The sequence below is a fragment of the Fistularia commersonii genome, chromosome 5 (assembly GCF_037954325.1).
Source record: "Fistularia commersonii isolate RoL2024-O1a breed Wild chromosome 5, RoL_Fcom_v1.0, whole genome shotgun sequence".
Lineage (NCBI taxonomy): Eukaryota > Metazoa > Chordata > Actinopteri > Syngnathiformes > Fistulariidae > Fistularia > Fistularia commersonii.
The window spans coordinates 3257284-3284321 of record NC_141288.1 but is presented as its reverse complement, the minus strand read 5'-3'; the positions used below and the strand labels follow the sequence as shown (position 1 = coordinate 3284321).

Below are 27038 nucleotides of genomic sequence, written 5' to 3'. Positions count from 1 at the left end.
ATGCGTATCAATCTGCGCTGCTCCACACTCGGGTAAAGAGCAAGTCATCTACAAAGTAGATTTGAGTAAAGCAAGGAGAGGCACTGAGCCTCACAAAGCAGATTGGAGTAAAGCGGTGTGTGTGTGTGAGTGTGTGTGGGGGGGGGGGGGGCGAACCTCACAAAGTAGATTGGAGTAAAGCTGAGAAGATTTGAGGAAAAAGAAATCAGCAGAGTGGAGTGGAAAAAGAGCAGAACCGGCATGTCGAGTAGTTTGGGAAAGTGGAGCAAAGAAGAGGGTAGAGCTTAGTATAGTGGAGTAGAGAAGACAAGAGTAGAAAAAACATCCTAGCGGGCATTAGCGGAGTGCGGTCAAGTACTCGGGGAACGTATCTCGACAAAAGAGCGAACCGGAGGAGAAGAGTCAAAGAAAATACAGACCAGAGGAGCATGTTGGGGTAAGTTACAGTACACTAGAGTAAGAAGCAAAGAAAGTTGAGTACATCCATGTAAGTACAGAAGAGTACTGCAGAGTACGGTATGAGTGCAACACCTAAGCAAAGCTAACATACGCCAAAGCTACAAGAAGTGCGATTACAATATAGTAGCAGTAGAATACAAGAGAACGCGTCTTCTTGGGTGTCGGAATTGAACGGCCTGAGAGTTTCACGGTAATTCCATTGTCCGATGTGACGGGGCTAAATGCTAAAAGTCTAGCCCCATCTTTGTTTAAGCTACAGTGTTCAAAGTAGCGGCTTATAGTCCGGAAATGACGGTAGTACTGGTAGACACGCAAGACCAGGAAGATGCAGTACCAGCAGAGTGCAGTACTAATAGAGAAAAAGTACTCCTAACATGTTGTCTTGAACCAATTAAACACACAGCAGAGTAAAGTACTTGTAGTATACAATACTAAAGAGTATAGCAGAAGCGAACTATGAAACAAGAGTACACGAGTAAAGCAGCAGCAGCAGAGCAGCGGTACACAAATACCCGTCCGTGGATTATTTGGTACCGGTCCACTAAGAAAATCGTTCCTGGTACAAAGGATAGTTTTTCCATTAGACCTTCCGGATCTTGTTTTGAAAAACAACTGTTTCCGACTTCACCTGACTGCCGCACTTCATATCGGAATTGCCAATCAAAGTGTGTTTACAGTAAATTTCGGATTATAAGCCGCTACCTTTTTCACACGCTTTGAGAACTGCGGCTTTTACAACGATGCAGCTAATTTATGGATTTTTACAGGGTAATTACGGTAGCTTCCTTCCGCCAACACCGTCACAGTGGACAAATGGAACCGCTTCGGCAAACCCACTCGCATTTAATTCTTTAGGTCGGCCATTTTGCGCTTTTTCCACCCCATCACGAAAAAGACGAAGGGAGAAGAAGGAGCTGCACGTAATTTCGGCATCTCTTAAAAAAAAGCATTTGCAGTATGCACCGGTAGTTTTAGATGTTACCGTAATTTATCTACCCTAATTTCCGAACTATTGAGCGCACCTCAATATAAGCCGCACCGGCTAGCCGATCGCTATCTTGAGCTTCCTCCTGCGCACTAAAACCGCCGGTCGTCTTCTTCGGTGTCGGAGTTGAACGGACTCAGAATTTCCCGGTCATTTCATCGGGTCCGATGTGACGAGGATAAACGTTTTAGCGGCGTGAAGCTTATTAGCTTGTTAGCTTGTTAGCTCCCCCCAAAAAAAATCCATATATTAGCCGCATCGTTGTTCAAGTGAAATTATCGTCTGGAAATTACGGTAATTAAAAGTTTTGGAAAAAAATGCCTCCTGTAACATCTTGTTTGCGTTAATACGTCGTGTTTATAGACAAGTGCGGCTTATTTATGTGCAGTTGCTTTTTTTTTTCTTTTAAAAATGGCTGCACTCTATAGTCTGGAATTTACAGCTTGTACTGTGAACTGTTTTTATTATTTAAACCCCCACGGCTCTGAGCGGCCACGGAAACATTTTGAACTTGCGGTACCTTGCGGCGATGCCTCCCTGGCGGAGGTTGGACACTCGGGGCTTCCCGTCTTTGTCGATTCCTCCGGACACGGTGAGTCCGAGCGTCGTCCCCTCCTTCTTCATCAGCTCCACGACCGAACATCCCCGGAACTCGTCTGCGTCGAAGAGACAAGATGGCCGATCGGCGGAAACCGGTCAACGGGCGGATCGCGACTGGCGGCGCCCCGCAGGCGGAGGGAATATTACACAGCCTGACAAAGACGAGCGGAGGCGGCATCTTTTCTGTCAATCATCTATATTTCATCGGACGCCTGAATTATTCAGAGACGCATCCAGTACCAGATTTTTCATATCAGGCCTGCTTCGCTCAGCCGTGTGTTATATGACTGGAGGTCAAAGGTCGGCGTGACGCGTCACAAAAAAACCTTCCCCCCCCTCTGGAACCTTCCATGATCGATCGGCTTAATTGAACGTTAATTGGAAAGTTACCTGGGATACTTTGCCTCCTGATGGCCAGAGCTCCGTCCGGAGGTCGCGACCCGGTCGAGTGTTTGGTGTACGGCCCCTCATCTGCGACGGAAAACACAAAAAAAAACACTTCCAGATCACCATCACATCCAAGGCCAAATGTCTGTCAAAAACACTTAAAATAATAAAAATCACGCTAAATATTTTTCAAATTAAATTGGAAATGTGTAAAATAAATATTCTGATAATCACTCGGGACAAAATACTCATCATCTTTACCGCCTCTCCTGCACACAGGATACTTAAACCCCATTTTACCAGCTTTTTCATTTTTGTTTTTCTTAATTTCTTACCAAATACTGATGACTCAGAACTGATAGTAAAAAAGTCATTTTAGTTGTTTTCTTTTTTTTTGTTATATTGTTTTTTTAATTAAGGGTGGTTGTTGTTGCCACATAAGTAATGAAATAACTAAAAAGGTAAAAAGATCATTTCAGTGAATACATCCTTCATAAATAATGCATTTAATAATAGCAAGGATAATATTTTCACATCATTTGATTTAGAAAGGGAATAAAAAAAAAATATTATTTTTTTTTTTTTTATAGAAACAAGTGGAGCTTCCAGTTTGTCTCTTAAATAACATTATTTAAAAAAAAAAAACGGCTGATGTTTTAATTCTGCTCCAGTTCAGACGCTCTTTTCATTCGCTCCACATCTTTCCTGCCCCCCGTTCCCGCTCCGTTTGATTCCCGCCGTCCGGGCACGAAACCCCCCTTGCGCGAGGGCTCGTCGTAGATAAAAAAGCGCGAGATGTAGGGCGATGGCAGCGCACGCGTTAATCACGCCACCGCTCATTATCTCGCACGTCCGCCTCGGCCGTTTGTCCATTTCCAGCCGAGAGATTTCGCAAAAAAAAAAAAAAAAAAAAAAAAAAACACGACTTTCCCGTCTCGGCAAAGATCACAACGCGTCTCTTCCGCCCTCGGTTTCCACTCGAGGACCACAGAAGTGTTCGGTCTGGTCCGCCGCTTTCAACTACAATAAAAAAAAAAAGGGCTTATTCCCGACTATTAATGGATTTCTGTAACGTCACGACTCTGATTTTCTGTTTTGCAGAGACTTCAACTTTTTTTTTTTTTCCATTACTTCTTCATTTTTGATCGTGAAGCGGTTTTGCAAAAAGGAGTCCTCGTATTTGGATGGCAGCTTCCCAACACATAACTAAGCGTAAAATAATGATTTTTGAATCTATGGTGACCTCTTATGAGGACTTTGCGTGAGTTTATATAGCTGCAGATGCAGCCGGATTATTGATCCGGTTTTGATTTAGGTCGACGCGCCGCTTCACTTCACTGGAATTGGCTTTATTTGAAAGAGAATTAAAAGATATTTGTTTAAAGACATTCCCCCGGTGAACTGCTCTGCCTCACAGCCACCAGCTGATCTGTGTGTCTTCATTTTCTATATTCAATATCCAGCGCCGCGCAGCAATGCTCCATTTTTTTATCATTACGCATTAGTAGTAATGTAATAACAACCGGGGCTCGGCGGGCAAATCTCCCGGCTTCTTTTTTTTTTTTTTTTTGGTCAGAACTATCGTCGCGGCGTCCGGGTGAGTTTATTTTAATTTTCTTAAAGTCTCAAACAGACTTTGTGACGCGGACCTCGAGGGGGCGCAAACAAACGCTTCACCTGGAAACCGGCGAGGAAACAATTTTCCACCCCGTCGCCCCGGAAGGCGATTTTATGACCAGAAAAATCGGATTTACTCGTCAAGTCTCACCCGACTTGAAGGCCCGCGGCGCTCGGCTGAACGGATCTGTCACGAGATGGTTTTAAAACACATTAACACACACACACAGCCAACAAGAAGTTATTTGAAAATCTTAAAGAAGCGTAATAATAAGCCTAAAGGTTAAAATAAATCACTTACAAGTGATATGAAAGTCATCATTTAGTTGAAAATGAGCATAAAATTACCTAAAAGATATCTGCTGGAGATGAAAAGTGAAAAATGAGCAAGGGGTTAAAATGAAATAGGCAGGAAATTAAATGAAAAGCCATAAAGAGAACATTTTAAAACCAGATCAAGTGCCTTGGAAATGAGCAAGAAAGTACTTTAAAACTGGCAAAACCCAAAATACGTCATACTGGAATAAATGTATCGAAAAATCACCTCAATCTGGGAGGAAAATCTGTTTGAAAAAAACGATAAACGAGAAAAACAAATCGCTTAAAAAGCGGCGAGAAATGAAATCAGAAATCACTCGAAAAACCGAAAAATCCCAGGAAAACAAAATCACCTTGAAATCAGCATTTGACATTTTTCCATGGCAACTTGTGGGCACTTCCAAATGAGACACACACACACACACACACACACACACACACACACACACCTGAGGCTTGAGAGTGACACACACCGGGAAGAATCACGTGCGTCTACAAGGACACACACCGTGTCTGATAAAACACACCATGAATATTGCATCCTCTCTCTCTCTCTCTCTCTCTCTCTGTAGCTTTCAAGGTCTCTCGCCCAAAGCAACCCCGCAGTGATCGACTGAAGGGATCCATCATTTTCAACACACACATGCACACACACACACACACACACACGTCCCAGCAAATCCGGCTCACCAACAACACACAAACGCACACACATGCACACAACTGTTTCTCTCTACCTTTGTTCACCCTGCGCAGGATCTGGCAGCGACACTTAAACGACACGGCGATCATGGCGAAGCCGAGCCGAGCGCGGCCTCCCCCCCCGGCGCCATGCAGAAGCTACACCTCCTTCTCTTTCCTCCTGGTTTCCCCCCCCCACCCCCACCCCGCCGCCGCCGCCGCCACTGCCGCCGCCGCCGCCACCTCCCCGGAGGAGTCAGAGCGAGCGGCTGATGAGCCGACGACCTCCCCTCAAACGCGAAACCGTCGTCCAGACGCTTCGTGAGGCTCGACGAACGAGAGGAAGGGGGGGGGGCGATAGAGAGATAGAGATAGAGAGAGAGAGAGAGAGGGAGGAGAGGGAGGAGAGGGGAGCGCTGCAGATGTGAAACGCCGCCATAAAATGAGGCGGCGGAGGGAGGCGGTGGGGGGAAGTAAGAGTCTGCGCAGACGGGAGGATAAAGAGAAGCTGTGGGGGAGGAGGAGGCCAGGGATGTGCTTCTGTGCAGCTGGATGAACGGGGAAGAAGGGAATAGAAGAGAGAAACCACGAAGGAGAAGGGAGTGTGTTTTGTTTTGTTTTTCTTTTTGCGGATTCCGCACAAGGATGCGAGAGAAGCGAAGAAAAGCGGGCGGAAACGGGTGATAATTGCTTCGAGACCCCTTCGAAAATAAACACGACGCGGATATAATTTATTATATTTATTATAATTTATAATATATTATATATATTTTTTTATTATTATTTTATTTTTTAATATATTATATATATTTATTATATATATATTTATAATACAATTTAATTCCTCTGCCCTGAGCCGCAGGGAATCTTCAAATCTTTGTAGTTAAGGCAATTGATATGAGATGAGATGAGATGAGAACAACTTTATTAATCCCGAAAGGAAATTGTTGTGCCAGTTTCAAGTAAAAAAAAAAAAACAAAAAAAAAAACAGTAATAGATAATAGTAGAAAGGAGGAAGAAAAAGAAATATAATGAAATATGAAATATGAATTGTCTTAACTTAACTATATTTCATTGTATTTCTTATTCTTCCTCCTTTCTACTATTATCTATTAATGTTTTTTTTTTTTTTGTTGTTTTTTTTTTGTTTTTTTTACTTGAAACTCTGGCACAACAATTTCCTTCTGGATAAATAAAGTTGTTCTCATCTCTCGTATCGGCATCTGGGACGAGCGAGCAGGAGGGTGCGTGGACCCTGCCAGCAGGTAGTGAGGTGGTCAGACATGTAGGTCAGTGTTCCAGCAGCAGATTATGCTGGATTAGTGCACATCTGTGTGTGTGTGTGTGTGTGTGTGTGTGGTATTAACACTGATAGTACCAGAATACACTCATATCGTAACTCCCTCCTTCTCCCTCTCTCTCTCGACCCCCAGACACATGCCGACGCAGGGTCGACGTCAACTATGTCGCCCCCTGCCGGCGGACGCTCCAAAGCATGCGATTCCCCTTAAAAAAGATGAGCGGAAACCTCTAGAAAATAGGTCGGAAATTGGTTGTAACTTGGATCAAATTGCACCGAGAATTTAGAAAAAAAAAAACGACCCGGATCTCCCACGTGTTACGCGGCAACTGGGCTTGAGTTTCTTCACCAAATATGACAAAATATGACTAAATGAAAGAGTTGATCTGCAGAAACTCGGTGTAAAGGGGGAGGGGGGTTGTTTATGCTAATAAACAAAAAGAATAAACCCCCTAAAAATCACCATATAAATATTTTAAATCTGAAGGTCGTTATGTTTGGTACACACACACACACACACACACACACACACAGAAATTTCGATTCACACAGCAGACGGTGCAGAAGGGATCAGAATAAGAATAAGAGCAACTTTATTTATCCCGAAGGAAATTGTTGTGCCAGAGTTTCAAGTAAAACATAACAATAATAAATAATAGTAGGAAATTACATTAACATAATTATATAACAGAATAAGAAATACAAATAAAAATATTAAAGTGTCACAGTAACAAGTCAAGGCTATAAAGCGAAAAAAGAGTAGCAAAGCGTATCGGAAAATATCGATTTTTTCTTTTTTTAAATGTGATGTCATCGTGCTTTTACTTTAGCGGCGACATAATAAAGGGGAGATGATGAAACGGCATCCTGTCATCCCGGAACAATCGCAAAGCGACGCCGTCCTCTGGATCGACAGCCGATCGGCGAATTCTCCGGCCGACGATGTCATACAGGAAGCTGTGATGATGACATCGCTGTATGACATCATAAACCGCGGGTGTAAGTAGGGTTGCGAGGTTGCATGGATGCCAGAAGCGGCGGAAGGTGAAGGATACGCCCCGGTATCGGTTTTCTAGAAAACCGCCGAGATGAAGAAGATAATCGAACTGCAGAGGGACTACATGAAGCTGGTGAGCGACGTCCAGGTGGAGGCCGACGCCGAAGAGCTGGACCGGAGGAAGGCGCTGGAGAAATCGCGCGACATGAGGCAGGAGCAGCTGGAGAACCTGGAGGAGATGAGCCAGAAGAAGTTGGCCTCCATCTACAGCGAGTGGTCGCTGGCGGAGGAAAAGACCAACATGTACGAGCTGAAGGAGGTCCTGGACAAGATGGAGCGGCAGTGCCTGGACTTTATCGAATACAAGATGAAGGTCATCAATGACCTCCAACGGGAGCTGATGACCATCAGCGACTGTCACGTGGAGGACATCCGCAAGCACGAGGAGGTGCTGGACCAACTGATCAGAAAGGTGGACCAGATCAACGCTCAGAGGGACGCCTACCTGGCCGAGGCGGACACCCGGGAGAGGGAGCACATGGAGGACAACGACAACTACATGGAGAAGGACAAGAGGGAATGGGCCGAGCTGCTGGCCGACCTTCACGCCAAACAGAAGGCGTGGCTGATGGAGCGCCAGAAGACCATCCAGGAGTGCAAAGACAACATGCAGGCGGTGCTGCAGACGTGCGATCAGACCATCACCACCACCAAGAGGGAGATGGACGAGAAGCTGATGCACCTGGAGATGGAGCTGGACCACATCGAGAACGACCGCATCATGCACATCGTCAAGGAGATCATGGAGAAGGAGAAGGCGAAGCAGAACCCGCTGCCGCAGCTGAAGAGGACCATCATCCGACTGCAGGCGGAGAGGGAAGACCTCAAGGCCGAGATGGCGAGCCTGAGAAAGGCGGAGGAGAAGAAGACGTGCGTCCACCTGGAGAGGAAAGCTCAGCAGTGCGTTCGGGTGGCGAAGCAGGTGAAGAACCTGAACATCGCCGATAACGTGAGGCTGGAGGACATGTGGAAAACCCTGGTTCCGGAGGTGAAGGCGCTCGCCGAGAAAGCGTTGGAGGCCGACTCGCGGATATGCGGCTACCTCGGCATGGCCTGGGCGAGGCCCGTCACCATGGAGAGGGTGGAGAACTCCATCAAGAAGACCAAACTGCTCCTCAGCGGGAAGGCGACGGAGAGCGTCGAGGAGGTGGACGCCGAGACCAGGGTGGAGATAACCAACCAGCTGTACAACGAACTCCAAGCGCTGAACTGTCGCGACTTCGGCCTCGACGAAGACGACTGGCACAAGTTCGCCAAGATGGTGCTGAAGCGGTTCGAGGCGCAGCAGAGCGAGGACGGCGGCAGAGGCGCCGCGGCGGCGGCGGCGGCGGGAACGCGACGCTTCAATCCCAACGATCTCCTCCCGGCGTTTCACAGTTTCCTGAACGAGTCGGTCCTCGGGAACCAACAGCCGACCTTCTCGGAGGTCTGGGACACCAAGAAGGACGCGGCCTTTTGGAACAACATGGCCAACATCGTTTCGCAGCACAAGCTGGATCTCTGGGACGAAGCGGAGACCATGTTGACCAAGTACTTGCAGGTCCTGCAGGAGAACTCGGACCTGATGTGCGAGACCCAGGCTCTGGAGCTGCAGAACGCCGAGCTGCAGAGGCTGATGCCGCGGGCCGACGGCCGGATCGCGGCGCTGGTGACGGAGATCAACGACCGGGACGAGGAGCTGCTCAGGGTTAAAAAGCGACTGGAGGAGAAAACCCAGCAGCTCAAAAAGGTCGGAAAGCCGCCTCCGGAGAAGATGCAGTCGCGGGTTCAGAAGCGAGCGTTCAAGAACGTGGCGCAGGCCAGAACCGCCGAAGACGTCCCGGCCCAGTTCCCGGATTACTGGCACACCATCAGCGGCCTGAACGACAAAGCCACCGAATTCGCCTTCCAGACCCACCTGGCTTCGCTCCAGTCGGACGTGGATCACTGCACCAGCTACAACCAGACCCACGGGAGTTTGCCGGACAACGCGGAGAAGTTCCTCCTGAAGAGGAGCGACGAAATCGCGCGGAGGAGCGGGAATTTCTTGCGGCGGGTCCTGCACGAGAAGGACGAGGAGCTGTTCGAGGTCAGCAAAGAGCTGGAGGAGACGACGTGGCAGCTTCAGAAAGCCACGAGGCCGGAGGTGAAATCTTGGATGAAGAAAAGGGTGCCGAAAAGGGAGCGGCCGCAGAATCCCATCCCGTTGGAAGAAGCCATTCACATCCAGCAGTGTCGTATCCGGATTAAAGGTGGCGACTTGGTTGGGTGGGAACACTGATCTTTTTTTAACCCAGTGCTTTTGGACCTTCTGACATCCGGGTTTATTAAACTCACAGTAACGAAGACATTTTTTGTTCCTTTTTTTCCCATAACTGGTCTTGCTTTGGTCATTCTGAATAATTCCTCTTTCAAATGAATAATCGCCTTAAAATCCGCAGTGAGAGATAAACAGAAGTGTTTGTAGTTGACATGCAAGCCAGTGTCACACAACCGTGTTTGTGAAATAGCCGAAAGCTGAGCTATTTTTAATTAATGTCACGACAAAGCGGGTAGAGGAAGTCAGACGCAAAGGCGGTGATACGGAAGTTGGATTTTTCAAAATAAAAACACACGATTTCAGGCTGCAGCCGCGGCTCACGGCTTTTTCTGGATCTTATACGATGGTCTTTTTCCATTTTTCATTTTTTCCTCTCTCTCATTTTGAGGGTTTTTATAACTCCTTTGTAACTGTTCTCAGTTCTACTACCTCAGTGGTGGAACAAACTTCAACCTTCAAGAAACAGGTAAAAACTTTTCTCTTTCAGGACTTTTTACGGCGCTGATGCCCCAGATCAGGTTAGGCAGCAAGTTAGGCTATGCAGTGTGTGTGTGTGTGTGTGTGTGTGTGTGTACGTTTGTGTATGTCTTTGTCAAAAAAAAAAAAAAAACAACTCACTAACCCAAGCTTACTGTTCTGTATATTTCCTGTGCATCGTGTATTTGCAAGTGTATTTGCAGTCCCTATGTTCTCTATTGTAAGTCGCTTTGAATAAAAGCGTCTGCCAAATGCAATGTAATAATAAAAAGTAATAATAATGTTTAAACAGCTCTTGGAGGCATTTTCCAAAATGTGATTAAAAATCAGTTCATTTTAATTTTTATAATTCAGTTCAGGTAACTTGCTCATTTAAGGTCACTCATAGCCACTTTTGGCTCATTTCTGGTCATCTTAATATCTTAATAAATGTCATTTCTTTCACAAATCTGGCTCATGGCAAACACGTGCTTGTGCCAAACTTAAAGAAATTAAAGATTAATTTGTCCTCCCTATGAGGCACGTTGTCATATTTCAGATTTCTAGGGTCGTGGATCGACTTGACAGCAGCGGCTGACACACACACACACACACACACATACACACACACACACACACACACACAAGCGTCCCGTTGACAGGAAGCACTGAAGAGACGTTTTCCAGGGATGTTTGTTTTCGCCGTCGATGAATCACTCAATCACGCTGGAACACGGCACTTTCATGAAGATTCGCAGCAACACGCATGTCACAACACTGTCACACCAGCTGAGGACCCCCCCCCCCAACCGTGCACGAATGCGCGTGCACGCACAGGCGCATTCACACAGCTGCAGATGTTACCATGGAAACAAGCTGATGAATAATTGAAGAGAGCGAGCGACCCTGCAACATACAAAGACTGTTTTTTTTTTTGCGGGATGAAAGTGTCAGTGTTCGTTCACAACACACACACACACGCGCGCACACACACACACACACACACACACACACACACACACACACACACACACACACACACAGCTAAGAATAAGAACAGACATAATTTTAAGGTGGATTTTCTTCCAATTTTTTTTTCGCACGGTGTAAAAACTGTTTTTTCCTTTCTTGCTATTTCCCTTTTTTACATTTGATTTTTTTTTTATTTAATTGTAATATACTTTATTAATCCTTATTAATCCCTTGCAGGAAATTCCTCTGCAGTCTTTTCTGTCCCAAAACATGAAAGATGCTACGTTAGCTTGGAATTAGCAAGAAAAAAGCTTATAAGCAAAAACTTCTTCTTTTTTTTTTGATAAGTCACTTGACAGTGAGCAAATAAAATATATCAGAATCTGTAAGAACCGGTGGGGAAAGAATTTCTTTTTACTTCAAATATCCTTTTGAAGTGATGATGACATCAAAACAACCAGTGATCTAAAAAAAAACTTGTGTCGAAGTTACAAGAGTATTTGCGAACGATCAAATAAATACGTTTAAATCTTCAGAAAGAAGCGAGCTGATAATTGGAAACGAAAAGTGGCGGAAAATCAAATTAACACACTGATATCTTGAGATGCTGTGAAATTTTATATACTGTGTGAATGATGCAGCATTTAGAGGTGAGATGTCAGGAAGACCAACAGCCGGTATCCTAATACATCCTGAGTGATTCTCTCTCACACACACACACACACACACACACACACACATGCACGGATGTGTTATCAAGAGCCTCCCAGGGAGTGTGTGTGTGTATAAGCCTTTAGAGTCACTTTCAGTCCGAAAAAAAAAAAGCCAATTCCTGTAAAACAAACAAAGAAAAAAAAAAAATGGACTCATGTTCCCTTCGAGTTGCATCTTGAACACAGCGGGTTTTCGCGTCCGCGGTTCTGGTCCGTCGCCCGCTGCGCGTCTGCGCCGAGACGACGTCTGATGTGGCGTCAAATGGGGTTAAGGGACGTTTGCGCTTGTGAAGGTTGATGAAAAAGCAATGTGGATCTGAATTTTGTTTCTTGGTGAGTCACTTCCCCCCCACCCCCTTCCACAGCCGGAGGGGAAGAAAAGCAAAGAGCCAGAAAGTTAACCGATGGCAAAACAAACATGGCTGACTTCCTGTTGGGTTTTAACATAAGAGCACAAACTCTGGCCCGCGGGCCAAATTTGGCCCGGCACTGTGATTATATTTGGGCCGCAAAGCCATACCGAGTGACTACTAGCGCTGGCATAGTCTACAGCAGTGTTTCCCAACCTTTTTTGAGTCACAGCACATATTTTACATTAGAAAAATCATTACATTACATTACATTTGGCAGACGCTTTTATCCAAAGCGACTTACAATAGAGGACATAAGCACTGCAAATAACACTTGCAAATACAAGATGCACAGGAAATATACAGAACAGTAAGTAAATTACACGGCACACCGCCAAATAAATATGTCAAAAACATTTTTTGACGAATAAAAATGAAACCGTAGTCTCAGTTTACTGAGTGTGAAATCTAATATATCTAATATGTGTGGATTCATCAAGTTGCAATGCAAATTTCCCACTGATGTGCAACTTTTCCAGAACACTTTTTTCAATGTCTGAAGACATGTCATCAATATGTCTAAAAATGGTATTATTTGAGAGAACTGGCTATTTCTTTATCAACACCAGAGCTGAGCTTTTCTTCTACAATGATTTTGCCTGCAGATAGTATTAATGTTTTGCTACAGAGTGTGGCTGTTTGGATTTAGAGACGAGTTCAGCTACTTTATAGCAGCTTTCACTGCTTTCTCACTCGTCTTGGTAGTTTTCAACAACGCTGCCTGTTTGTTTACGCGGATACAAGTACTTTTTATTTTAAAAATATATCACGCAAAGCGTCGCTAATCACTCTGATACACAGATGCACAGGTTAATTCACCACCCGTTGCCATCGAACGGGCACGCTGTCCACATAGACATAGGAAGACACATTAGTTGCGTTGGATAAATTAATTTTCGGACCAATCGGGTGAAAGTGGCCATTTTTCCACGGCACACCTGATGATCTCTCGCGGCACAGTGGTTGAGAAACACTGGTCTACAGTGCATGTATCGCTATTTCTACAAATCCTAGAATTTTCTCCTGGTGTTTTGGCTCAAAAATCACAACAGGACCCATAAACGCCCTCTCCTCTGTGTACAGTAGTCATAGCAACCTTATGCTAATACTGGCACCCTGCTACTTAGGCAGAAAACAGGATTTTGCATGTATGCAATATTAAGTTATATATAGTATAGTATTAAGCTATGCTTGTTCCATATTTATTTTTCAAGCAAAGCTTGTTTGGGTCCTTATGAAAAGGTTCATTGTTATATCTGGAGGAAGATTTTTTTCAATAAAATTTCAATGTTGGCCCGCGACTTTGTCCCAGTTTTGAATTTTTGCCCACTGCGTATTTGAGTTTGACACCCCTGACATAGAGCATAGCACCAGAATTTTGACAACCTTTTGGCTAAGTCCGTCCAAAAAAAATATATATGTCACCCGTCACCGAACTCGGTGCGGTCCATCCAGCTTTCAGAACAGTCAGCGACAGAATATTCTTGTCAAAATCTCCTTCGTCGTGACTCGAATAGGTTTGACCCCTCGTCCGAGAGGCTTCTTCAGGGAAGAAATTCAAGTCCAGTTGCCACGACAAGAAGATTTTGACAAGAATTCACCTCGACCTGGACGACTGAGAACCTCCACTGACAAAAGCAAAGGTAGCGAGGCAGCTTGTCTTTTATAACAATGGTACGTTAGCACCAATTGCTAAGACAATCAAGCTTCTTCAACAGTGATAAATGACCAAATGTAGCAACGTCTATCAGTACATAAGCATCTGTAGCTTTAGCCAAACTGCTGTCGTCGGTTTTGTTTAGATTATTTTTGTCTGTACTTTTGTTTTTTTTTCCGTCTTTGCGGCGAGCGTTTATCTTATCAAAGACGTAAGCGTGGCGTAGATTAAGCCACAGATCCAGGTGACAAGAGTAACGGGGCGATGGTCCCGAGAGGGGGAGAGGATTAATTAACCGATGTTCGCTCATTTTTCATGCACGGCGAGGAACGACGCCTCTGGAGGGTCGGAATCCCGGGAAAGAAGGAAAGCTGGCGACGTCACGCACGACTGACAAGCGGACGGGGGGGGAAGGGGGGACGTCGCCGGGCTAAAAGCATATTCTGTTTATCTGTGATCTATAATTAAAAACTAAAATGTGAAAATTTAATATGGCTGAAACTAAATACAAGGAGCTTGACGAGTTGTTTTCTTTGGAATAAATTCAACAAGTAAATTCGCTAAAAAATGTTTTTTCTTAGAGCTCAGACATTTTTTTTGCTGATTTTTCAAGTCAATTATGAGAATATTTTGGTCATTTCCGTCTCGTCATGAGTATCGTAAAAAGCGCTTATTAATTCCCCACAGTCTTTTAGTGGTTTCTTAATCTTGTTTAAAAAATGTCTTTGTCCTTTGTCAGGTAGTTTCTCTCTAATCCTTAAGCAAATTCCATGTCATTTATTCTTAAACTTGTTGCAGTACATTTTTTGCCAGGGTACCCTTACATCATCTCAAAGAAATCAATAAGCAGACGAAAGCCTGAATATAATTTAATACAGTTATAATGAATCAATCAAAAACAATCAGAAAATAAGGGGGTGGAGGCAAAATAAATAAATGCTTACTATAAACGGATTTCGGGTTAGAACAGGCATTTCTTAAGCTAAGTGTGTGTGTGTGTGTGTGTGTGTGTGTCTAATCTGCATCATGTTGAACACAGACACTCTCATTCAGATGACTAATGAGCTCCCCCTTTAAAACACTAATTAGCACATGTTTCCGTGTCAGCGGCCGATGACATCACCGCCGCTTGTTGCCATGCAAATGTATGCGAGGCCCCGGGAGTGGCGAGCAGCTGCCGGAGACGCAGGTGATATCGCCGGGGGAAGGGGAGGGACCGTCGCGTCAGGTGAAACCGAAGGAGGAAGTAAATCGAAAACAGCAGCAGCTAAATAAACGGCCCGGTATTTTGGGTGAACGGGTTGCGGGATGTGTAAAGGGTCAAAGGTCACTGTGGAGAGGCGTCTGCGCGTGTTTGTCTCCTCAAAGCTTTCATAATGTCATTACTTTTGGAATTTTATTCTTCCGGCTCAGTGTGTATTCTTCTATAATTTCGATAAAATATTGAATTTCAGACCTATTTTAGTGTATATCTATGAATTTGCAAAGATAGTTCAATTTCCTTGTACATTTTGGTTTGGGTTTTTGGTCATGTTTGGGAAAAAGAACTAGGTCATGTTCCTTTTTAAAGGGAGATGGATGGATGGATGGATGGATGGATGGATGGATGGATGGATGGATGGATGGATGGATGGATGGATGGATGGATGGATGGATGGATGGATGGATGGATGGATGGATGGATGGATGGATGGATGGATGGATGGATAGATAGATAGATAGATAGATAGATAGATAGATAGATAGATAGATAGATAGATAGATAGATAGATAGATAGATAGATAGATAGATAGATAGATAGATAGATAGATAGATAGATAGAGTCTATATAAGTGTGTTTGTGTGTGTGTATATATGTGTGTGTGTGTACATTTTATATATTTCTACACATGTACATACATTATATACCTTCTTATATATATATATACACACACACACACACACACACACACGCATATGTTGTTTTCTTTTAATTAATTATATCAAATTCAATTAAATTTTAATGTCCTGTATTTTAGTTATGTTGACTCAGATCTGTGATTTTTTTTTTCTTGGGAAATCAAAGACGGCAAATTTTTTTGAAGAGAATATTAGCAATTTAATGGTTATTTTATGAACCTACTGAGTGCTTTTGGATGGTGGGGGGGAAAACGGAGAACATGGAGAGAGTGCGGAGAACCCTGTCCCACACGGCGGTCGAACCTAGAGCCATCTCAGGGCGCGGACGCAGTTCTGAACACAGCACAACCTTAACAACTTGTGTTAAAAACAATTTAATTTAGTACATTTGTGACGGTCGTGGATTAACCGCACATGTCCCATAGTTTTGCGGCCCTTGTGTGGGCGCTCTCATACGTGTGAGGACAATTTGTTTTGCGTGGAGACTGCAGAACTGGCTAGACGGGTTGGATGCGCTTAGCTTTTTGTGAGGTTCTTTGCCATTGACGGGTCACTTCTGTGCAAAAAGGTACCTTCCAGGAAAAAGGGAGCACTTGTGTTTCTGCCTTGACTGGACCGGTCCAACGTGTTGCATGTCATGGGGATGACGGAGACGGCCCTGATCAAGCCGTCCTGTTCGATCCCTTTAAACATCATTGAAATGTGTTGAATTTTAATGTCCTTTGTGGCAGGCTGCTGTTTAAGTATTATTGAAATGTATATTTAAAATTTAATAGCCTTTTATGTTGTTGTTTGTGTTTGCCGATTAGGTTCCCCCCCCCCCTTAATGGTGGTAATGGTGCTGTCCGCCTCCTATATATGTCCGTCTCGTTGTATGACTGTGGAAATGGTTGGTTTGATCTTGTTGAGTAATTGTGTGTGTGTGTGTGTGTGTGTGTGTGTGTGTGTGTGTGTGTGTGTGTGTGTGTGTGTGTGTGTGTGTGTGTGTGTGTGTGTGTGTGTGTGTGTGTGTGTGTGTGTGTCCTGCTGCTGCTGGTGACAGTTAGTTGTTCTCTGTTTATATCAGCCACTTGCCAAATTTTTAAGTTTTTAAGGTTTTGGTGACAATTTGACCTGGGTTTGCTGGTAATAAAACATTTTACAGGAATATCTCCTCTGCCTCTGCATTTTTGGCCTGAAACACCATTGCTTAGCGATGTCTGCTCGCCCATCCCGTCACAATATTGTGTTTGAAAAGTCATTCACACACACACACACACACACACACACACTCACACGTTCTGACATAGTGGCTGCTCAATAACCAGTTTACATAGAGGCAGATACAAAACCAAGAGGTTCTTTGTCGCTTGATATTCTTTCTTTGGTGGATCTGAAGAGGTCAACAGGGCTAAACTGTGTGTATACATGTGTGTGTGTGTATGTGTGTGTGTGTGTCTGCGTGTTTAGTGCAGCGTGTGATTATATATGAAGGCGATTCAAGGTTGGTTGACTGGATTACCACACACACACACACACTTTACTGGTAACTGCAGAAAATGTCTCTTGGCAGTTCTTTAATATACACAAACACACACATACACGTGTTAAACACACACTCCTCAGAGAAGCATAATAAAGTGTGCATGCACTCGCACACACACACACACACACAGACACACACAAATTTGCAGTTATAAATAAAGATGAAGCGTTCCAAATATCACAGGAACGTTTCATGTGCGAAATCTGTCTCCTTTTTTTTCCCCCCGCATCACTTTGAGCGAATCGGCCTGGCGGTGACTTTCACCCAGATGAGAAATCTGGGCCGCTGTTCATTTAACCAGATTGTTTCATTAATAACATATTTAGATCGCGTGAAATAAATCTGTTTAGTAACTTCATCTACGGTTTTCCGGACAGGGTAGGAGGTTTCTTTCTGTGCTGTTTGTTTGTCTATTCAGTTCAGGTAATACTTTGAGGACTCTTTTAAAGAACTCGTCTTAAAATGTTGTTTTTGTGCTAATTAGTTTGGGCTATTTTTAGATAATGACTTTTCAAGTCTCTAATTTTAAGGTCAGTTTACCATGAATTGTTCATTTTTTTTCTTCATTTTCCTTTTTTTTCTGCTGACTTCACATCATTTCCTAAACCTTTCCAGATCCTTTCCTCTGAGCTGATTTTTTGTTGTTTTTTTTTTTTTTTTTTTGAAACTTTGGGATGTTTTTGCTTTAATTCCAGTTCCTCTGTCATTTCTTGCTGAGTCTCTACCTCCTCCTCCTGCATCTGCTTCTTCCGGAAACATCTGAGGGCATATTTTCTCGCTCGAAGTCAAAAACTTTCATCAGTGTAAACAGTATTTAGCATGGGGGATGTTCAGTGTGTGTGTGTGCGTGTGTGTGTGTCTGTGTGTGTGTCGGTTTCTCCTCAGGGACACAGATGTGAAGTTGAGTTCAACCCCTACAACTTTAAAACACTTTTGGGTCTTTAACTCGGGAGACACTTGGAAAAGTGAGCGTTCAGTAACATCCGGCGGCGCATTCCTCACCTATTTACACTTGCAGCCGGCATCTGATTGGTTGACAGAAGGGGAGGGCGGGATCCTCACAGACCCACAGCCAATCAGAGACCTTCTATCTCTGGTAGCCCCCCCCCATTTTCACGGTTTCTCTTTAAGTTTCAAGTACTTGCTCATGATAGTTGTTACAATTTTTTTTTGTTTGTTTTTTTACTTTCTGCCGCTCTGATTGGCTCATTGAAAACAGCAGAAAATTGTTCAATTAACAAGGAAAGCAAAGTCAATGAACAACCGGCTCCACACTAGCGTTGTTGTAGTGTTGATGTTCAGTTGATTGCGGGTTGTTTCTGGTCTAGATCATCCATCCGTTCATTCATCATCTAGCCTATCCCCACCTATCCTGAAAAGGCTGCTTAAATATCAGTTAAATCGGACTGGAGACGCTGTATTTTTATACAAAAATACATCCAATCCTCATTCATGGAGTCACGATGGAGCCAAGAGACAGCATTTTACCTGGTCAGCTGTCAATACAGAGCCACTATAGAGATATCCAACCATTCATTCAGAGAATTTGATGAGCCCAGACTGTTTTTGGACTGAGAGATAAAGATGGAGAACCCAGACAGTTGAGAACCCAGAGACAACCAACGCATGGATCAATATCAGGTCTTGCTTTTACTCCCAATTATCATCAGCAGCATAGGAGAGAAAACACCGCACTTTTTTTGGACATTGGAAATACACCTGCCGCGTTTCAGGTCGATCAACACACACACACACTCAGGCACCAGTTTGGCATTTTTCCAATATAAACTGCCGGTGACAATGGTGAAGCCTCATGCGTTCTCCGAAAAATCTCATTTACGCAGCAGTCCCGCAGCAGATACAGGCACCGTGACATTTAATTTTACACACTGACACTCAGGTGTGGATTCACGTGGTGTTTAAAAGGCCACTCCTGACGTGTCACGCGACGTCTGTGAGCCGAACGGTTGCCGCGCTGCACCGCTGGTCATTTTGGTTTTACACAAACTTGATATGTTGTGGGACGACACCCAAGAAGAGGAAGCAATTTACGCCCAGGACCAGATCACGTTCTGGTCCGGGACGCAGTGAAAAACAGGATCGCTGACCTTCGCGTTCAAAGGGGGCTGCTCGCGAGTATCAGCTCCAACAGGACACACCTCAAAATACACCGACGCTAAACAGCAAAGTTGCATCTAAGAAGCTCAACGTCACATAGAAACACAGGAGCATCACACAAAACAATCACTTACAAAGGTCACGTGATTGTTTGTACTTTTCTACTATAACAGCTCAGAAAAGTGTTTTGTGACTTTTTAAACTCTAAAGTATTATTACCACTATCGTCCCTGTTCTGCAAATGTGTGTGTTTGTGTGGCTAATGGAAATAAGCTGCTTTAAAAAGCATTTTTACTTTTCAACCCTGAAAAGCTGTGATGAAAATTGCATTTCCTTGTGTTGGGATCAGAACAATCTTTCTTATCTTAGCAAGAAGCAAAAACAACAAACTCAAACAGATCTGTATTCATGGTGTGTGTATGAGTGTGTGTTTTTTTCCTGGACGCTGTGAAGCTTTCCCACTAACCCCCGGCAAATTTTCCAACTAACTACAAAGAGGGCTCTGAGGAACTGAGCCCACACCTGGAATTTGCGTCTTTCAACATTCCACTTCCTGCCTTGTAATTACCCACAAACCACCTGGACAACGCCGTCACCTGGATACCTAGTGTGTGTACAGTCTTGTATTATGGATGAAGGTCGCCGCCGTGTCTTACACACACCCGCACACACACACACACACACACACACTTCTTGGTAATCTGTTGATAAGCCTCTCCAATGAGACAATGAACTATCACCCTTTCTCTGTCTCTCCCTTGTGTTAGTCAGCGGGACTCACTCACTCAGTAGGTGCGTGTTGTACTTGCTGGTGTAGTAGTAAACGTCTTCGTAGCCTTCTTGGTAGTCGTCGTCTGCTCGGTACCTCCTCCCTCTCCTCCTCCTGCCCAGGAGGCGCAGCAAAGCCAGGAAGCGCTCCATCACTGCGGCCACCGGCGCTGTCCGGAACCGGGCCGGGCTATCAGCTAACAGCCGGGCTAACGTGAGCTGACGGGAGGTGCCATCCCACAGGGAGAGAGAGAGATATCCTGCCTCTTCCTCGCCTGTTCGGCTGTGCTACACACACACAAACACACACACACACACGCATCTGGAGCACGCGCTACCACACTCTCTTTGTATTCTCGCCTCTATCTGCAGCCTCCCTCTCCTCCTCTGGTGCATCTAGTGAGGCTCGGCCAATCACAGGGCTCGCAGCTCACTCACTCACACACACACACACACACACACACACGCACACACACACCCGCGCCACTCCTCCAGCAGGCTTTGTGTGTCCACACTGGAGATGTGCTCCTGAAGAATCAGCAGAGCTTCCTCACACTTCCTTTGTTTCATCCCCCTCTTCCTTTATCTCACTTCCTGTGTGTTGTCCCTTCTCTTTGCTTTAACCTTTCTTACCTTCCTACCCCTTCTCACACACTCCGCTCCGCACTGTTCCTAGAAGGGGGAGGGGAGTGTGTGTGTGTGTGTGTGTGTGTGTGTGTGTGTGAGAATTCCAGGGAGGTCTGTAATTGAACACTGGGGGGGGGCGTAAGAAGGGAGGAACGCAGAGGAGGAATAGGAGTCCAGATTCCAATCTTCTGGTGATGTGATAGCAGAACAGGTGAAAACACGTTACACCTTCTGTCCACCAGAGGGAGCGCTACATTTATATCAACTAAAGTGGAAGTGAGTTGCAGATAAATTTGAAAAAAAGTGTTCTGACGTGACATGCACGTACCGCCCGCTCACCGTGAGTTATCACTGACCCTTCCTCCCTTGTGCTGTTCGCGAAAGCGGGCGCTGCAGCCGTGAGTAAACGGGACGACAAAGTCTTCCAAAGGTGCACTTTTGACTTAAACGCCAACGTGACCCCCTCGTCCTCCGTGAAGTTAAGAGTGATGGGCGAAAGGCGAAGCTTACATCGCTGTGTGAAGACGACCAGAGGCGTATCTGCAGTTTTATTGGTACCAAGCAACAAAAACCTTGATCCTTCACCTCGACCCCCCTGAGCAACAGTTTAACGGTCAGCTTGGCAGAATTTTTATAAATATCTCGAAATAAAATTCAATCGGGAGGGAGACCGTCTACAGAAGAGTCTCAGTAAGAGTCTATCTTGCTCCACTTCCTGTTTCCACACTGGATCAGATGAGCTGGTCAACTGACCACACACACACACACACAGCTGACTGTTTGACTTCACACCACAGCACCTCTATAAAACGGCTCAAACACACACACACACACACACACACACACACACAAACGCAAATACGCAAACACGATACACTATGTGTATGCAAATACTCGTGTGCTGACATAGAACGTCCTTGGAAGGGAACATTCCTGGTTGGATTCCCGGCTCCTCCTCGTTTCTCGAAGTGCTCATGGTTCATCCGTGATGGGTTAAATGCAGAGAAACTACAAAATCACACACACTAACAGACGTACAACTCACTCACACACACAATATCTGCATGGCTTGAGGTGGCGTTTAGAGAACAGACGGGAAACACACAGGCAGTAAATCTCTGAGCGCTGCACCCGAGGGCCAAGAGACAGTGATTGACAGGTCTGGTGGTGGTGGTGGGCTTACGGGGACAGTCAGTGTACTGTGTTTAACGTGTGTGAGCCCTGACCTCTGACCCCTGGCGTGTCCTGACACATCAGCTGCGGCTGCTGGGAAATATATTGACTGAAACATGACGGACACCGATACACACACGTGCCACAATATCTATGAATGATGGGGGTGAATAAAGGTGTCTGGTCACCTGGAAAAATAAAATTTAACTCAAAGACTTTCTGGATGGGTATTTTGGTTTTAGTTAGTTAAATTGAGATAATCTAATTTGGGTTTGAGATTGATTGAGCCTGAGGGAAGAAGCTTTTAAAACAACGCTTTTTTTTTTGAAGGCAACTGGACAACCGGCTGGCGCTTTTACACACACACACACACAGTGAATCACTGTGAGAGGTCAGTAATTAATCAGTAATGAACAGATTGATTGATGCTGTTACTCGGTGTGAGGCGTCACTTTCGCTGTTCTATCTGATTTGTCACCCAGGAACAGCTACAATTGGCTCTAAAACTTTCCTCCCCGAACCCTGCGAGCAGGATGAGAGTTACAGATAACAGCTGAAGGAAAATGTGTTTTTTTTTTTTGGTGCATTCCTGCACAGAGGGAGAAATTTTACATTTTAGTTGCGGCAAACTGACCGGGCAGAGAAATCTGAGGGATGGACGCTAAACAAAATCTTAATGATAAATGATGAAAAAAAAAAAAAAAACAACTGAAAGGATTTCAGTTATTTTTTGCGGGGAATTGTTTGTTGGCGAGGGAGGCTGTCGAATCAGGCGGGGGCTTCAAACGATCCTCTGAAGACGAGGAGCTCCGAGATCTTCATCGGACAAGTGATTTCCTCTGACGAAGGAAGTGGAAAAGATACAGCGGCGGTTAAACTGTTGAGATTGGCGAGACGCATCCAATGATGGGGACTGAGGAGACGGCGGTGGAGAGAGAGGGAGGATTGAGACACAGAGGCAGTGTGAAGGAGGGGTGGAAATCTAGAGAGAAGAGGGAGAATGGAGGAGATGGAGGGAGGAAAGGAGAGATGGAGGGGGGTGAGGGGTGTTGCTGCTAAAAATGACAGGAGGCTCATTTGCATCTGGCTTCGGGCTTCTACTGCTCCCTAACCTGATTGGACGACTCGCCGCGCATATGTGTATATGTGTAATCGCATTCTCCATGCTTCTCACATACACACACACACAATCTTTGTGGACACACCATCATAGAGCTTGTTTTTGCAAAACATCAGATAAAAAAAAAAACCCTTCTTTGATTTAACGGTTTCATGTTTAACTGCGTTTGATCGCTTTAATTTTCAGCAATTTCAATTAATAGCCCTCGTGAGAAAATGCCATTTAATTGCCTTTCTCATAAAAGAAAAAAGAAATTGGAAGAAAAAAAATCCCCACTTTTTGAATTTGCTAAAAATGTCCTTTAAATAATCAAGAAAAGTAAACATCTGATATTTAAATGAAGAGTTGTTCATAAATTAAACCTAAACCATCAATTTAAGACTTTTACAAACGTACACTCACGGTTTATCCTCTTACTCCCCCTGCTGTGCTAGACAGGAACTGCAGCTGGGGAATGGAGTGCTGGATGCTGGCTGGAAGTGTGTGTGTGTGTGTGTGTGTGTGTGTGTGTGTGTGTGTGTGTGTGTGTGTAGTCTTGCTGAAGCAGAGGAACAGACAGTGATCAATGAAGCCCGAGGGATGGGAGACACACGGAAAGACCTAGAAACTGGACCGACAAAGAGACACCGGGCCACTAATGGACAGCTGAGTAGCTGACCTTGATTCCTAATGGACACACTGACTTCTATTCATTCCCTGAAGGCGCGCGCACACACACACACACACACACAAACACACGCATGCACTTTGTATTTATCCTTACAGGTCGCTGGCTTTGCGTCCTCACATACAAACGGGTCAGTTATTGATGGGATTTCTCAAAGTTGGTCAATCAACCAATAAGGAAATATTTCAATTTCAAGTCTTTAAAGTGAGCATCATTTTAAAATTTCCCCTTTAAATTTGACCAGAATTTGCAATATAAGACTATTTCGGCATGGAGTCATCAACAAATCAATAGAAAGGAGGCCGTGGCCACTCCAGCTGATTTGTGATTGTGGGTCAGACGCAAGACAAAGAGTCGCTCGGCAGGTTGTAGCATCCGACCATTAGAGACACGCTGACATACCATGCGTATGTGAGTGTGTCCTCATATGTGTGTCCATGCTGGGCTTATCCATGGAGAAAATGAGTTTGCGATCGTGTGTGTGTGTGTCCCTGCAGCTCGGCCACCTGGACGTGGCCCAGAGCTGCAGTAGCAGCCGCACTGTCTGTTGAAACGTTGACTGCTTTTTTTCTTCACAAAGTTATATTTGAACTGTTGTTTCTCTCTTAAACGGCTGCGTTTTCCCCTATCAATCATCCTGGAAAAAAAAAACAAAAAAAACACAGAAATACAGGCAGGAAGCCAATTGGAGGAGAAGAGAAACATTTCAAGAAAAATAAAAATCACCTGATTTATCAGCAATAAATTGATAAAAATGGTCAAAAATATTGCAAGGAAAAAAAGATCAAATCAACAGCTGCCTTTAAAACTCACAGCTTCCTGAAAACAAGCCTAAAATTAACAAGATACACACACACACACACATCTATATATAACATACATATATATATACATATATATATATATATACACACATATAATTCAGAACGGAAAAACAATATTCAAGTCTTGTTTTTCATATTCAAAACAGAAAAACTATATTCAAAAATGTATCAACAAATTCAAATCAATCAAAATTTGGCATCGCAAATAACCCAAACAAAGACGTCTGAACTGCTCCCCTGGTGGCTGATTGGTCAAATTTGGAGGGGGCGGAGCCTGTGTGTGACATCACTACAGCACGCTACACCTGAGTCAGGTGAGGTTAGCCTTTTCTGTTGAAAACACACGAGACAGACCTTAAAGCGGGACTCTGGCGTGCACATAAATGCACGTGCACATACCTCTGCTGACATCGCAGCGCTGCGTCGCACGGCGCACACACACACTTTAAATAAAAGTCACCGTGACACACGCATACACACAAACACACACACTAAGAGTCAGCATTTTGTACCATGGTCACAGTGAGCGAGAGAGACGGATAAAGAGGGAGAGAGAGAAAGATGGAGGGAGGCAGAGAGATGCAGGGAAAGAGAGACACAGAAAGAAAAAGATGGAGGGAGAGAGAGTCAGAGTCTCTGGGTAAAATGTGTCAGAGACGATAGGGATAATACATTAAGCTGAGGAAAATGGATGCACACACACACACACACACACACACACACACACACACACACACACACACACACACACACACACACACACACACACACACACACACACACAGGTCTGCTTCAGTAATCCTGAGGACAAAGATGAGCAGAGTTCTGACATCAGCACCTCTTAAAGGACACTTTTCCTTGTGTGCGTGCAGCGTGTGTGTGTGTGTGTGTGTGTGTGTGCGTGCAGCGTGTGTGTGTGTGTGTGTGTGCATACTCCAATGTGAGCTTTTGTGCAAGTGTGTTTTAGCTATTTTCTCTGCTTCTTAGTCAAAAGGCTGAAAACGGCGGATGATGTCATAGTCATACAAACACACGCACGCGCGCACGCACACAAACACACACACACACGCCTGTGGTTTGCGCTGTTTTAATGTGCGAAAGTGACTTTTTTAAAGGACTCTTTCATCCAGAGAAGATATTGATTTGGAAAGTGAAACAGTCTGACCGCCTCCTCCTCCTCTTCTTCTTCTTCAGCCAACGTTGCTGCTATACCTTTTATCCTCATCATTGTTGGTGTTTTAACGTTGGGGTTTTTGGATTTCTCTCTACGGTCCACTTGAAATTTAGCAAGGAGGGAAATGAAAATCACAGAAAAAAAAACTAATTTAATTTTATTATTAAAATTATGTGATTCATCAATTATTTTCAATTTATCTCTGACTGATTTTTCAGATTTTTTTTTTAAGATTTGAATAGTAACTAGTTTCAGTTGTATAGCTATTTCATCTTGGCTTTCAGGAGAATTTCATAAAAGCAATTTTAGCTGAATTTTGAAAAACATAGTGACGTTCACGGAAATGTGTTTCCATGACGACCAGTCATGCATCTTTTTTTCCAGTAGAACTGAAGGTTTAATCTGAAGGACGACAATAAGAAAAAAGGCCGGGAGACATCACGCTCATTGTGTCCGCCCGCAGAAACAACGAACACACGATACTACAATGAATACCGCAATACGCACAACCACAACGCACCCCTTTCAGCCTTTCCACCAATGTACCGGCCACAGATACTTCCTGCTACTATCAGGTACTTTCTGTAGTATCAAGTCTTTTAAAGTACTCAAACATCCTATAAGGAATTTAAAAATTACTTCAAAACAAGCCCAGCATTACTATGTGCATTACTGTTGACGCGTGCTAGGGTGTTAAATGTGTCCACCCGGAGTACACCACTACAAGCCCCTGGTGCACTAAACTCTACAGAGTTACCACTGTCCAACCAGAGTACATCAATACATGCCTCTGGTATACCGTTGTCTACTTTGGGTCCACTACTGTCCACCTGGAGTACACTGCTGCATACTCAGTCTTCTACTGTCTGCTCAGGGTCCACTACTGTGCACTTGGAGTATACCAGTGCATACTCAGTCTTCCACTGTCTGCTCAGGGTCTACTACTGTCCACCTGGAGTACATCACTGCATCGACGGCCTTCTACGGTCTACTCAGGGTCTACTACTGTCCACCTGGAGTACACCACTGCATACTCAGTCTTCTATGGTCTACTCAGCGTCTACCACTATCCACCCAGAGTATACCATTGTCCACCCAGCATACATCACTCTACGCCCCCTGGTATTCTACTGTCTACTCAGGATCTACTATTGTCCGTCCAGAGTTTACCACCGCACGGCTCTGGTATACTAATGTGTACTTGGGGTGTACTACTATCTGGCCAAAGTA

General features: G+C 44.5%; 2 protein-coding genes across 14 annotated transcripts in view; one reads left to right on the top strand and one right to left on the bottom strand.

Annotated features, from left to right (window-relative positions):
* The window catches only part of grip1 (glutamate receptor interacting protein 1), a 52363-nt gene that overhangs the window by 20750 nt on the left and 4575 nt on the right, over positions 1–27038 (bottom strand). For 9 of the 13 annotated variants that reach the window (XM_086146459.1, XM_086146462.1, XM_086146463.1 and 6 more), the window contains exons 1-3: positions 20241–20521; positions 2435–2515; positions 1965–2100 (exon numbers count right to left, since the gene is read on the bottom strand). In XM_086146459.1, coding sequence (XP_086002585.1) covers positions 1965–2100; positions 2435–2515; positions 20241–20376 — 353 coding nt within the window. In that variant the 5' untranslated portion in view covers positions 20377–20521. Of the gene's footprint in view, positions 1–1964; positions 2101–2434; positions 2516–5103; positions 5231–20240; positions 20522–27038 lie in introns of those variants that run through there. The other 4 variants (XM_086146468.1, XM_086146469.1, XM_086146473.1 and 1 more) reach the window with 2 other exon arrangements.
* LOC147233863 (dynein regulatory complex protein 1-like) lies at positions 7230–10311 on the top strand. The gene has a single exon (XM_086146475.1). The coding sequence runs from the start codon at positions 7437–7439 to the stop codon at positions 9663–9665; it is 2229 nt and encodes a 742-aa protein (XP_086002601.1). The 5' UTR covers positions 7230–7436; the 3' UTR covers positions 9666–10311.

What these genes read in the sequence shown, in the direction of transcription:
- LOC147233863 (XM_086146475.1), top strand. Translation starts at nt 7,437, where the DNA reads ATGAAGAAGATAATCGAACTGCAGAGGGACTACATGAAGCTGGTGAGC.